Source organism: Microtus oregoni, unplaced genomic scaffold (genome assembly GCF_018167655.1).
Source record: "Microtus oregoni isolate MIOR12 unplaced genomic scaffold, Mior012 000028F_ref0000031, whole genome shotgun sequence".
Classification (NCBI taxonomy): Eukaryota; Metazoa; Chordata; class Mammalia; order Rodentia; family Cricetidae; genus Microtus; species Microtus oregoni.
In genome coordinates, this window is record NW_024543087.1 from 643,532 (window position 1) to 658,781 (window position 15,250).

Below are 15,250 nucleotides of genomic sequence, written 5' to 3' on the forward strand. Positions count from 1 at the left end.
GATGGCTAGGTGTGTGAGCTGCTCTGGGAAGGGTTTCATCTGGGTGTCTTCTGTGCTCTCCTTTAAAGGGCCCAGGTACCTTATGTCCAGCCTTTTCTGTATTTCTGCCCTTCTCTGAGTACACATCACAATGTCTGATGTCCTCCCTATCTGTGTACTTTTTCCCCTCACCCTTCTCTGGAAACCTCCTTCGACCCAAATCAAAAGTATCCCATGCAGCCTTCTAGGCTAAGCCATGACTCCTCTGTGGTGATGGGTCTCAGCCCATGGTGGAGAGGGTAAGTGACAAGATGCAGTGCCCATGTGTTGGTGGAGAAGCCTCCATTCGTCTTCATGATAGAATTATCGGTAGCCGTAAAATTCTATGTGAATATGTATATTATGTATACATTCCCAGTGTCCCACCCCCAGAAGTCCTGACTGAGTTGGTCTAGGTATGAACCTAGAGAGTTTAAAAAACCTTCCTATGGGATTCTTTGCAGTCTGTAATAACTGCCTTGTATTTTGTTCTAAGAAGAAAGGGGCATAAAACAATTAAAAATGAATGATATAAACCTTCTAAACACTTAAGTCATTTCACAAGGCAGGACTTATATTATGGGGGAGCTAGCAGAGGTGGAGACTACTTTGGGGGTGAGAAGAGGCAAATGTATAAACATCCTACGCACAGCGCAGATAGAGCTTTCACAGAAGGCTGTTTACTAAAATAACTGAAGAAGGACTTGATATAAGAGGGAGTCTAGAAAGCCCCTAGCAATGTCATTAAGTGAGCACGTCACACAGTTAACAGTAGACTACTCCTAGCGGAGAAACTGCAGAAGGCACAGAGAGCACACAGTTGAGGGGAATGGCCAGATTCTCCAAGTGGCTGTAATACATGAAGCAGAGACCATAGGAGAGGTGAGAAGGGGTGAAGAGGTAGCCAGTGTGTTCTCAAGCCTTGTTCACAGGCTACAGAAGAACTGCAGTTTTTACTCTTGAGAGCAAGGCCAGGGTTAAGCGGGAGAGCTGTGTGATCTCCACTATGAAGTACAGCAGGACTGGAGCCAGAGATAAACTGTGGAGTAGATGAAGGGAGGATGTTACCAGATAGTTACAGAGAAAGGACTAGAGAGAAATACGCAGAGCTTTAGACCCAGATGGTCAGAAACAATATGAATGATTTCAAATTTCCTCACCTATGCTTTTGCTCTTTGTTTTTAAAACATGGATCTGAGCCAATCCCAATGGGAACCTGGAGAATAAACTGCAGCGGGAGGGGGTAAATGGGAAATGAAGTAGTACGGTGTCCTACATTGAGCATAGTGGTGGCTCTTTAAGTGGTACCCATCACAGGGAGCTGCAGGGTCATCTAGGATGCGCTCCATAAATCAAGAAAGTGCATGACTCAAGAAGGAAATCAGGTTAATGGATACCTGCCATGGGCTTTGTAGAGGACGAAGGTATGTAAGTGCAGGGAGACTGAGAGTCGGAAAACAAGAGTTGACTTTCTGTAAGTTGCTAACTTTGGGGTTTCTGTCTCTTTTTTGAGTCTCAAAGAGATAGAATTCGATGTAAGGGCTTGGCCTTAGAGATAAATAGCACACAGAAAAGAATCTATCTTCCAATGAGATCTGTGTGTTCAGAAGTGTTTTGCTATGGTAATTATAAAGATAAGTAATTGCTCCAGAAAAACCTACGGCATGAGTAGGAATTCTGTAAAACAGAGAAATATAGGAAGAATAAAATACAAAATCAGGTTCTAGAGATGAGGCTTTGTAGGGAAATATTCATCTAGTGTGAGTGAGGGTTAGGGTGAATCCTTAGTGCACACAAAATACAACAAACAGCAAAACCCCCTGAAGTTCCGCCACCCAGAGAAAATAACTGTTCCTATTTTTATTCAAAAAATTAGAACTACATTTTACATGTCATTTGATGCTTTTCTCTTAAAATTAACCTAGCCCGGGAACAGCAAAACGGCTCAGTGAAAACAGAAAGGCTCTTGCTTCCAAACCTGAGGGTTTGAGTTCATTTCCCCGTACCACATGATAGAAAGAGAGAACCAACTCATGCGCATTTTCCTCTGACCTTTGCGTTTGACTTCTATACACGTGACTTGGCATATGTACAGGCATGCATACACCTGGCCATGCTAATAGCATTCAGGTGCTGAGGCAGGAGATTTTGAGGCAGAGTTCAAGACCAGCTTATAGTGTGTAGTGAGATCCTGTCTCAGAAACAAAAAGGAAAGAAATAAATAAGAGAAAGTAAGAAAAGAAAGAAAGGAGGAAAAAAGGAAGAAATAATAAAATGGAGGGGGAAACCTTCAGTAATCATTTTCAAAATCACATCATATTCTTTAAAAATATAAACTTAAGTAACTCTATAGCATCCCATTCAGAGAAGCAACAAAACATTTAACCATTTTCCAGGTGTGGATCCTAACTGCTTTAAAGTTTGACACTTTATTATTAAATAGTCATACTCTTTTAGTGAAAGAGTTGGATCCATTTATATCATTATCAGACTATATTTGCTGTTGTGGTTGTTATTATTATTATTATTTTTGAGACAGGGTTTCTCTGTGTAGCCTTGGCTGTCCTGGAACTCTGTAGACCAAGCTGACCTCAAACTCAAATCTACCTGCCTCTGCCTCCCGAGTGCTGTGACTAAAGGTGGGTACCACCACCTACTGGCTATTGGCCATTTTATGCTGTCTCGCTGTTTGATTGTTGCATTTTGATCTCTTATAATAAAAAAATAAGTTTGTTTTTTCTCTCTCCAATGATTACAAATTTTAAGTTCTGATTTTACTCTACCAATAACCAATTTAAATTTTTGGAAAAAATATTTATTTCCTCCATCAGTATCAAGAATGAAATGTTATCTTTGCTATCGCCCTGTGGAGATGAAACTTTTAACACATTGGCACTTCATTTTGTGTTGTTGTAACTGAATAGCACCGAGTGAGTAATTTAAAAATCATAGGTGTGTGTTTAGCTCACGAATCTGAAGGCTGAACTGTCAACGAGTATGGTGTCTATAGGCTACATTTCTCATTGCTGTGACATAATCCCTGGAAAAGTAACTTAAGGAGAGAAGAACTCAGCTCACAGCTTTAGGGTACAGTCATCCTGGCAAGGAAATAATGGCAGAAGGAACCATCACCACCACTCCCACATCGGCATGCATATCTGTGCACACACATACACAGGTGTGTATAAAGGCCAGAGGTAGATATTACATCTTCCTCAATTCCTCTGTACCTTATTTTTAAAATTTTTTAAATATTTATTATTATTTTATGAGAGTTTTGTCTACATAAATGTCTGCGTATCATGTACAAGCTTGGTGCCCATGAAAGCCAGGGAGGGTGTTGGATCCCCTGAAACAGGAGTTATAGAGAGTTGTTAGCTACCCTGTGGGTGCTGGGAATTGAACCCATGTTGTCTGCAAGAGCAACATGTGCTCTTAACCACCAGTTCTGTCTCCAGCCCTTGTACTTTATTTTTTGAGACTGAACTGAAACTGGAGTTCACCGATTCTGCTAGACTGGCTGGCCAGCGAGCCCCCAAGAACTTACTGTCTCTGTCTCCTCAAGCTGGGATGGAAGGGATAATTAGTTTTTTCTGTGGGTGTTGGGAATCAGAATTCAGGTCTTTACATTTGTAGAACAAATCTTTCGCTGACTGAACAATCTCCCCGACCCCTCATAGTCATTTGTACTCAGTCCAGAACCCTAGCCCACTGGATGGCACCACCCATATTTAAAGTACATATTCTCTTTTCAATTAAATCTTCATGGAAACATCCTCACTGACAGATCCAGAGGTCTGTTCCTATAGTGATTCTAAATGTACTCAAGTTAACAATGAAGATTGCTTATCAGAGTGCCTGTCTCTGTTCTGCACTATGCTGTACTATAACACTATAACGAACCTCAATGCTGAAACAGAGCAATCTGCCTAGAAAAACTTTATTCCAAAGCTGCTCCCCCTATATGCTCCATTAATTCATTAGTCCAGATCCCCCATGATCCGATCATCTCTCATAGGTCCCACCTACATATATCATTACCGTATGAATTAAGGACTTGAGTTTCCAACACATGAAACATGAGGAACACCTTCAAATCACAGCATACTTTTACTTTTTGCTTCTTTCCTTACCCCATTCTACATAGCACACTTAAAAAATATAATCTGGGATTTCAATGTGATAATGATTATTTTACTATAATAGCATGGTTACCTATTCATAAATTCGGGCTGCAGAGATGGCTCAGTGGTTAAGAGGATTACCTATTCATAAATTCCTTTTCTCTTTTATATTATTTTCCAATGAAATCAACAGTAGTATTTTTAAACTTCATTGTTTTGCTTATTTATTTACTATTGATTATTTACTTTATAACACAATTCCATACTTGAGTTCTTTCTTATGATCCAGTACTGCAGCTCATCAACAAGTAATTCTTGCAGGAACAGAAAATAAAGAATGCAGTGTCTGAGTGTATCTTTCCTTTGTAGAACCATGAATGAGTTGCAATCTCCTTTGCTCAAAAATCTGTAGTGTTTTTCTGTTGTTTTCAAATGTTTAATTCTGTGATGGAGAATTCTGTGGCTAATCTTATTAATTCTTAGGTACCCTAGGAACTTAAAGTATCATGGAAATTTATGTGATGATCTATAATCTCAATCACACTGTCAGGAAATTGTCTTACAAATCTCATTGCTGCACATGTTCCAACTGTTATGTCTGTGGTCTTCTCTCCCCTCTGTTCTAGATAGAATGAGGGCTTGTGCTTGCTTGCCATGCCTTGTCTCTGCTCTTATGACGTCTACCTCTTGATTCTTTTTCTGTGAGCTTAGCTCATCATTGTAACTATGTTCTACTGTTTGCTCCCACTGGGCTTTAAATTCAACAATTGTATTTTTTCTTCTTTAAGGAACTGTTTCCTTCTGCACTGTACATTAAAATCATTGCCTGGTGATACCCAGATAAATCATCTCTGCTTTCTTCTGAGGAAGACGTTTGTTCTAACACTTCAAAGGTTTTTATGTGTTGACCTACAGTGTCTTATCATAAGTCCAAAGAATACCTCTCATTGCCCATTCTTATAGATAGACTGTCCCATGTCTTATCTAATGCACACAAAAGTAAAGTCAAAGGGAGTTAAAATAGTTCTATGTGAATTCTTAGGCTTTTTTAAAAATCTATTTATTTTGTTTGTGTAGTGATCAGAAGACAACTTTTGAAAGTAAGTTCTCCCCTTCCACCGAGTGTGTCCCAGGAATCAAACTCAGGTCATCAGCTTGGTAGAAAGTGATTTTACCTGCTAAACCGTCTTCCTGGAAATGTGAAATTTTAGATGCTCTTTTATTAGCAACGTGAGTGACTTTCAAGACATTTCCATCATTATCCTCCAGTAATATCTTTATTACCTACCCTCCTAAGTAGAACCATTATTGTAGAACAATTATCACCAACAGTCTGTGAAGGACCTGCTCCTTGTCAGATCCTTTGTTAAGAACTAAAGGGCAGTGGTGAGCCAGAGAGAGTCTTCCTCTGTCCCCAGTGGGTGGCTTGGAAGTCTGGGAGTAGCATAGCTGTAAATAGTACATGGACAATTGCCTCAAGAGCAGGAACTATGAGACCACCTTGGTATTTGAAGAAGTGAAAAAAAAAAAACGGTATTCATAAAAAGTCCAGTAAGACCTGGAAGATACTAACCTACAGGGAGTAACCAAGTACTTCCTGGGCTCCAGCTTTGCCCAGTGCCATGCAGAGCTGAGTAAGGGCAAAAGCTTCCTCAATGGCAAGGAGACAGATACCAGGAGAAAATTGTGGTTACTGTATTTCCACATAGCTCATTACTCAAAAAGTAAGTCATACAGAGTAGAAGGAAGAGAGGAAAGCTTCTAAGGAGGCCAAATGTGTGCAGAAATGGAAAGGGGGAGACAAAAGAGAAGGTGTTAAGGCCTCCTAAGCCAGGGAACCGTGGCCACAGAGGGAAAGAAGTCCTCGGAGATCAAAGAGGGAGTGGAAAATTTGTCTCAGGTATAAGGTGCAAGAAAAGAGGGTTTGACCAGGTAAGAGACTGAGGTGTAAAATAGGCAGAGTATCACAAAACCAGGGAGACACCTAAAAATGGGAGCCAGAGATGGGACCAGTGTGGAGATGTAATGGTACATGATACAGTTTGGTAGAGATACATTGGCAGATTCCGGGGAACTTAGGAATAAGAACCATGCCACTTCCTCCCAGTCATCCTTCATCTAAGTGTTCGACCCACCCAAGCTAATATAGACATAATGGTAGCAGAGATGCTAACAAAAAATGCTCATATATGTGCTAGTTATCTGTTATGTATGACAAACCACTTGAACATAATAGGGCGTGTTATGGGCAGAAAAATTATAAAACACAGCGAATGCAACAATTACTGTTTTAGGTAAAAATTTTTGGTTCATGTAAATCGACCACACAGTAGACTGAGAATCGAATTCTCCAAATCAGGCCTATAATGCAGCATTTGGGAGGCTGAGGCAGGAAGACTACCAGCCTAAGTCATAGAATGAGACCAGGTTCTAAAACAAAAGCAAAGAAAAAGTATCCCATCAAAATGTCTTTATTGTTTCAAAGGAAAGAGTTAAGTTTCAGCAGAGAATTCTAGCAGACACTACCTAAGCCACATGAACAAAGCCAACATTGCCAAGAAGGGGCAAAGGGGCATCGTGTACCTCTGAAGGAGGACATCAGGTCACTTTTGTGTTTCTGCCAGAATCTCAAATGAGAGACATTCCACAAAACAACTTGCCAGTAAACTTCTAAAGTGTCAAATTAAAAAAAAAATTAAAGAAGAAGAAGAAGCCTGAGGAGACTTTAAGACCAGATCTGAAGATCTGACTGTATGCTGGATCCTACTCTGGGAAACTGGTAAAATTTCAATAACTCTGTATAGTAAATATCCTGGTTTTGTTAACTGCTTTTGGGAGTCTTTCAGAGATTTTGCTTTTATGGAACTGAAGTGGAAGAACTAAGATGGGAAAATTGATGTGGGATTTCCCTCTGTATGATTGAATACCATTGATAACTAAAGAAACTGCTTTGGACCTATAGCAAGGCAGAACTTAGGTAGGCAGGGAAAGCTAGGCTGAATGCTGGGAGAAAGAAGGGCAGAATCAGAAAGAAGCCATGGAGCCGCCACCAGAGACAGATGTGCTGAAACTTTGCATAGGCCACAACCTCGTGGTGATGCACAGATTACTAGAAATGGGCTAAATTAATATGTAAGAGTTAGCCAATAAGAAGCTAGAGCTAATGGGCCAAGCAGTGATTTATTAATATAGTTTCTGTGTGATTATTTTGGGGCTGAGTGGCCAGGAACCAACAAGCGGCCTCCTCCAACAGAAAAGTAACTATTTACAGCAACAATCACTTCATACAGGTCTGTGGGTTCCCTAAACAGTTGCTCAACAGCTCCATCTGGCCCTGCTCATGTGGCTAAGACCCTACACACCCAGCACTCGAGCTAGGGGCCCACAATTCTCCATCATGTAGCACCTCACCCCAAGAGCCTGGAAGGACTCCTTATATGATATCCAGGGGCCATACTCATGAGGATTAAACGCTGCAAGCCTCTGGAATACACATGCCCTTTTCAGTCTAATGGACAAAGCTCTTTCCAAGGCCAGCCTAGACTCATAGGGTGAGGGAGAGACCTCCCCTTTTGTATGAGGAACACTGAAGAATAGTGACTATATTTAATTCACCAAGTATGTTCCTTTCTAGAGCCTTCCCTCTGATGTCAAGGTCTCCTTGTACATTAGAATTTTAAATTAAAGGAAAGAGTTCATTAGGAGACTTATTTTCAAACCAATTGCAAAATACCTTTTATATTAAGCTACAGCATATCTGTCTTATCTCTTATTGTATAAATGTACACTTTCCTAATGAGTTCCAGTTTTAAATATCTTTTGATGAGACTATTTACCACTTACAGATATTGTTCTGTTCATTCCTTAGAAACATGGTCCCCACTCAACAATGTTTAGAGGTAGGGTATTTCAAAAGTGGCTAGGTCATTAGGGTTTTGACCTTGAGGATAGATTGTTGCAATCACAGAAGTGTTATAAAAATTGATTTCACATCTTACACTTTCCCTTTCTTGCTCTTGCTGTCTGCTGCACTTGTCTTCAGTAAGAAAGGGCTCACTCAAAGCCAGCAGTGTGCTCTGCATGGGGTTTCTAAAGAGCCAGAGCACTCCCAATCTTTATCACAATCTAATGTATTCCAAGATGTAACATAGTGCACTGAGGTGTGTTACTTATGGGATGTCCATGGGTTTTGAGATTCCACTATAAATGCCTCCTATCACACTTTCTCAGGTACATGTTTTATATTTTTTCTCCAAGTCTGCAGTTATTCTTTTGGTTCTGTTAAATGCTGTTCATGGGAGAAAATGTAATATATTTCAATTTATCAACATTTTCTTCCATAGATGGTGCTTACGCTTTTGTATTTAAAACATCTTTGTCTAACATGAAGTTTTAAAGATTTTCCCTGTTGCTTTTTTAAGTTTTAAGCTCTAGATAGTAAATACAGGTATTTGATCTAGTCTCATAGTTTTATATAAAATTTGTAATATGAATTACATATGATTTATCTGTTCATGAATTTTCAATTGTTTTAGTCCTTGTCAAAAGATTACAGAGCTCATCTCTCTGAACTGTGTAATTGGGGGTTGGGACAGAGATGCAAATGATTGCTGGGCAATGCTAAAAATGTTCCCATTCCCACTTGGCACCAGGCCTTGGATTTCCACCTGACCCCTAACAGTCAAGTAAGTAGGCTCAATCACAGATACAAGCTGACCATGGGACTCACTAGGCCTGCTGTGGTTACTATTTGACACTGTGGGTTAAAAAAAATGAGATTATTTTATAACATCTGAGGTTTGAAACTACTACTCCAAACAGCTTGTGGGAACATATCCTTTACTTGAAATAGATAGATAGATTTTTGAGTGGACAGATAGAGGTAAAGAAGGAAGAAAAGGAAGATAGATAGATATATGGATAAATGAATCAAAGGATAGTCAGATAGACAGGTTGACTGATGTATGGTAAGAGGAACTGTAGAAGATGGATGTGTGGAAGACACACGGGCAGGAGTGTGGAGTCTCAGTGGAAAGGTCTGAGGGCGATGGATGGGGTGGAAAGAGGACTGGATGGGGAAAGGCTGGGTGATAGAAACACAGTTGCACAGAGGGACGACAGGGTAAATTCCATCTCTCACACTGACCTGATGCTCAGCTCTGGCCTCTCACAGGGAGTTTCCTGGTCCCCTACATCATCATGCTCATCGTAGAAGGGATGCCGCTCTTGTACCTGGAGCTGGCTGTGGGGCAGCGCATGCGGCAGGGCAGCATTGGTGCCTGGAGGACCATCAGCCCCTACCTCAGTGGTGTCGGTATGTGGGATCCTTTTCAGTTCCTCTGACAGAGACTGGTGTGTTCCTGGACAGGAGTGCAGGTTGCTGTCCATGAGCAGGACCTGTGGTTGGGTGAACTGACAGCCCAGGGAGGGCTACCATTGAACTTGGGTAGAGAGGGCCCTGGATTCTGACCCTCATATGGAACCCCACCCCTAAGGGAAACTCCCACCTTGGGGCATCTCTACTCAGGACCTCAGGCTGAGAATCTGTGAATGCTGGACTTGGCTGCCCGGCAGAGAAGCATTCATTCAGTCCCAGCCCCTACCACCTGGGAATGTACACAACTGTCCCCTGCTTACTGAAAATGGCATGGCTGCGTGAGCCTGTTCATCTTTCCCACACCACTTAGGAGTTTTGGGGCACCATGGTGATGCCTGTATGCAGACGCCAAGGCATCTATGCATGCCAGGTGTGGCCCACTGCGCCCTTCCAGAGTGACCTTCAGTCATTATCTCCTGGTGCCAGGATCTGATTCTCTTGTTTTGTGAAAGCCCAGAGTCCAGGGCCATCAGTGGCCATAAACATTCTGTGCACTTTCATGTCCCAGAAAGGGAAGCAGATAGAAAAGCTCAGGGATGAAGAAGGGTCAATTTGATAAGATATAGTGCAGCTTTAGAAGAAATGTGTCAGGGGTGTTAAGAGTCATCTTCAAACTGCCTCCTCCCTGTGATGAGCTCTAAAGGCCATCACAGAGTGCTGAGGCAGCACTGTACATTGGAAAGACAAGGGAGGCTGCCTGGCCCCTTGAGCACTGACACCCGGATACTGGCAAGAATTCCCAATTGGGTGTAGAGAGCTGCTATTTGATGATATCAATACTGGTATAGTCCACCACACCCAAGGTTAACAACTTATAGCTCTTGATTATGTGTGGGATAACAAAGGTTGGCTGTGTGAGTCCACTTGAGAGGCAGACTCTCCCTTTTTCACAGTGCTACTGTAGGACCTGCATAGGTCATACCAGGTTGGAGGTAGGGGTTGTCTGTGTACTTCATATCTCACTGCTGACACATAGATAGGATTGGCTTCAGTGATTCAACCTCCAAAAGAGCAAGTATCATATCAGGCATGTGGCTGGCACTTCTCCATAGCTCTACTGGGTAGTTCTGAGCCAGCTCTGAGCTTCAGTTTGCTCTTTGAAAAGACAATACTGTTATAAGAACCAACAGCACACAAAATACTGAGCCCAGGACCTGACACTTAGCTGTCAAAAAACTTTCATTAGTCTCCCGCCTCAGATGATGAGTGGTTAGGAAGAATAACTCCTAGGAAGAGGTCTTAGGTATGGTATCAGGTCTAATAAGAACCTGAAGGAAAAGGGTTCCTGTTTGGGGATGTCACCATAGTTCTGTCACTCAAGTGCCACTGTTAAATCCCATACATCTGATCTTCATCATGGCCCTCTGCTTGCTCACAGGTGTTGCTAGTGTGGTGGTCTCCTTCTTCCTCTCCATGTACTACAACGTCATCAATGCCTGGGGCTTCTGGTACCTCTTCCACTCCTTCCAGGTGAGCCAACCTCTGGCCAGAGCAGAAGCAGAAAGGGTAGAGGATGCAGGGTCACTCACCAAGTGACGGAGGATGAGAACACCAGCCTGTGGGAACATTCACAGTGAGGGGTGAGGGTGAGAGAAGACAGACACCTCAAACCAAGCGGGGACATCAGAATCTGGATCTGGATCCACTACCTGCACACTGTAAGCCATGTTGTGCAGCTGTCCGTGTATGTACGTTTCTGAGGGGCAGGGTTCACAGCACCCTCTGGAATATCTACGGAAAGTGTCCCGAAAACATCACAAACCAGCTCATGACAGACTCAGGAGAAAGTCTCTGGTGGGGACTTATGGTGATGACGTCACCATTCCGACAGGTCTAAGATGATTATTTCTCCTCTTGTCCCATGTTCCCCTCTCCCCCGTCATTGTCACTTGTCCTAACATCTTCGAGCTCTAGGCTGACCCTGAAGACCCCAAAAATCGCCTAGAAGGAACAACACCACTCTAACACGATTGGAGCTGTTTTCAATGGCAAACATTTTAAACTGCATTATCCAAATTCATGTTGCTGATATTCTGGAAGGGTCTAGGCATTGTTGAAAATAAATAGAAGAACCATAATTCCACACTGAGAGCTGGTCTTTATTCAAAGATAGGAATCTTCTTCCTCTCCACCACTCATGATCTGTTCCTCCACCGTCAGCCTTTGCTCTCTCGGGGACTCTAATCCCACTGCCTCCACTCCTCTTCTAGCAGCTGCCTCCATCTCAGCCTCTTTCCAAGTGGAAAAAGAGGAGAAGGACCTAGAAAGTACCATGTTAGTATCCATGCATTCCACAGGTTGGTGGACTGCCCCCAACCCTGCATGAGATAATGACACAGTCGACCTTCAAATACACTTCTGTGGGCCAGGCATGTCTCTGGAACATATAGATCTACACTCACATGATCATACACTCCACATGAGAGCTCTTGTCCAACCCCACAAGCATCAATCTACTTTACAGGATTCTACTTCATGGGGTGGGAGTAGGGGTCGTTCACAGCAGGTCTCTTTAACCAAGCAAATGTAGGGACCTTATCTTTACCTTCTGATGCAGATGAAGGGAGGAGAGAACTGAAAATTTCTCAGTTGGTCCATTGAACCAGTTCATACATGTCCCAGAGCTTCTTCATATAGCATGTACATTGGCAGGAACATTCGAAAACCTGATGTCCAGTTCATCTCAAGCAAACGATTCTGGGTATAGCCAAGGTAGCCCCAGGTTTGCAGTCACATATGTGAAACAGAGTGAGCTGGAGCGTCTGCAGCAGAGGGTCCAGAGAATGAACTAAGTGTTCTTCGGGTAGGCAAGGCAACTGAGCTGAGGGCTTCTATTTCTTGGCTGGGACATACTACTGGTTTTCATCAGTTACCAATGTCTCCCTCCTGTGGTCTCTCCATCCAAATGGACTTACCATTCCATGATTCTAATTCAAGTACCTTCCCAGTTTGATGTTTTTGTTTAAGTTTTATCTTATTTATTTTATGTGTGTAGGTGTTTTGTCTGCATGTCTATGTACCAGGTGCATGCCTGGTGCCCGCAGAGGCCAGGAAAGGGTGTCAAATCCCCTAGAACTAGAGTTACAGATGGTTGTGAGCCATCACATGGGTGCTGGGGCTCTAATCTGGGTCTTCTGGAAGAACACTTAACGAGTTAGTACTCGTAACTAGTGAGCCGTCTCTCTAGCCCTACATCTGGTTTTGAACAGAGCCAAACAGTAACTACAAGGATCTGGAAAGTCTAGGTCTGGAAGCCTCTGTTCCACTGTACTCTAGCCTAAAGCAAGCCAGGCTAGCCCATATGTATAGGACAAGGTACAAAGCCTCCTGTCAATCATCCTCCCCAGTCCTTGGCCTTCCCCTTACCTCTCCATCGATTCTTGCTTCATTCCAAAGGATCCCCTGCCGTGGTCTGTCTGCCCACTGAATGGTAACCGCACAGGCTATGATGAGGAGTGTGAAAAGGCTTCGTCAACTCAGTACTTCTGGTACAGGAAAACACTCAACATTTCGCCGTCCATCCAGGAGAACGGAGGAGTGCAGTGGGAGCCAGCACTGTGCCTCACCCTGGCCTGGCTGATGGTGTATCTGTGCATCCTGAGAGGCACCGAGTCAACTGGCAAGGTGGGCTGGGGAGTGAGATGATGCTGCATCTGGGTGAGTGGATGAGTAGCTCCTCAGCCCTGGCCTTGATCAACGCCAGGGGCTGTCTCTTGCGGTCCAGAAGTAGAGGCTCACTGGATCAGAAGGTATGGATGGTGTCATTGGCACGTTCCTCTACTAGCTGACTGTGAGGTGGTTAAAGTTGTGACGTCTGAAATGAGATGCCCCAGCTAGCTCTCAAACTCAGCTACACCAGGGCATTTCTTAGAGATCTTAAAACATCTGACAATTCAGTCCTTCCCCTTCAAATGCCAGATTATTATTCTGGGGAGGAACCTCAATATGGAGAGATGAGCCAGCAGAAATAACTTTATTGTGTGCTTGTATTCGGGGTCTCATTTCAAAGTGCTTTCAGGGACTCAATGACACCCAAAACTGTTGGATTCTTCCCTGGTTTGTTTGGTTTTGTTGTTGTGTGATTTGGGGTCTTGCCTTTTATTTTGAAAGTGTCTCCTTATGTAGTTCATGCTGGCCTGAAACTCATTGTACAGCTCAAACTGGCCTCAAACTCAGTGATCCTCCTGACTCCGCCTTCTGAGTGTTGGGATTGTAAACCACAGATGTGCCACAATCCTGGCTTAGGCCTTTTATCTGCCTAAGCCCTATGTTCCTGTTGGATGCCCAGGTTTCCTCCTTCTAGGGATGCTATATCGGCTGTATTTCCATCACCTGCACCTGTCTCAAACTGGAATAAATTCTCCATACTCAGCTACGCTACAAAGCAAATTCACAGAAGATCACATTCCCGCAGTATCTTATTCTTTAACAGCACCTCAGAGTAGATACATGATGACACTCAGAAAAGGCGTAGATAGGTGAAGTGATCTTCCCAAGACCACAGTAGGGGACAGAGCCCAGATTTACTCCAGGACTTCCCATCCTATTGGTCACGTGCCCCATGAATGTTCTCTGTCTTTTGTGACTTAATCACTTGCAATTTTTCTTCTTATGTGAATCCCACAAGCCCTTAGATCTCACTCTCCTGATCACAGGAGCTTCCTTCTCCAGCACTGACATGTTTTTTTTTTTTTTCCCACGAGGCATGAGGCTTAGAACAACCTATGTCATCAAGATGCTGCACAGCAATCCCAGTGCTGTGCCTGGTATGACATTTTACATTGGCTTCTAAGTCCCCAAAGCGGTAATCATCTTAGCCCCAAGCACTTTGTCTCACAACCGAGCAGAAGAATCAGGGTGCTCTTTCTCAATTAAGCTCAGACCCTGTAGCATCTGCTCTGGTCCAATCTAGACCAAGCATGATCCAAAAGATCTAAGGGCGAGGTCTGTACCCTTGAATATTAAAGCAGTCTTTTTGTCCCCATGCCTCTTATAATTGTGAAATTAGGGAGAGCCGGGACATGATACCATAGCAATCCTCACCACCTATTTTCTCTGCTGATCCTATGACCCCCTTCCCTGACAGAAATATCCTAGTAGTTCCATGTATAAAGACTGCCTTTTCCTTTTCTGTTGAAATCTCTTTTATTCTGCCATGAATATTTACTTATCGGCCAGAACTTACTTCTCATGATAGGTTAAGCTAGATCCCAGCCATCTTTTCCACAAGAGGAAGAAGGGAACTCCAGAAAACCTGTAAGGAACATGGTCCATGGAAAATTCCAGAGCTTGCCCTGAGTGTCCTCTAAGTACCCAGTGTTATGGACCTGGATCAGCCTTCCTCCATGTCTCTGAATTTCTTTCACATCACTTTACAAAGTGCTCTTATCCATCTTCATCTCTATCTGGTTTGAAATACTAGATACTTGGGTATGTTTAGTAGTTCCTTGAATGTATAAGAAGCCATGATAAACACATATCCCACATTCTGCTCTGTGTCCCTCTGACAGTCTTAGAAATGAATAAAATATGGTGCCATGCCAAGGAGGAAATGGAAGACTGAGCATAATTCAAGCATGTCAAGACATGGGTCACTAACTATGTTTCTTAGAGGTGGATCCAAACTAGAGGATTGATAAAGCAAAAACAACCTTGACAATTTTTTTTGTTTGTTGTACCCATGTATCTATGCGTATGTAGTAAGGGATTTACCCAAAATTTCCCACCCAGG

The 15,250-nt window shown here is 42.9% G+C and overlaps 1 protein-coding gene across 1 annotated transcript in view; it reads left to right on the forward strand.

Moving 5' to 3' along the window:
- The window catches only part of LOC121464303 (sodium- and chloride-dependent transporter XTRP3A), a 39,313-nt gene that overhangs the window by 3,672 nt on the left and 20,391 nt on the right, over window positions 1–15,250 (forward strand). Inside the window, exons 2-4 of the mRNA XM_041677171.1 lie at window positions 9,316–9,456; window positions 10,898–10,989; window positions 12,916–13,143. Coding sequence (XP_041533105.1) covers window positions 9,316–9,456; window positions 10,898–10,989; window positions 12,916–13,143 — 461 coding nt within the window. The remainder of the gene's footprint in view (window positions 1–9,315; window positions 9,457–10,897; window positions 10,990–12,915; window positions 13,144–15,250) is intronic.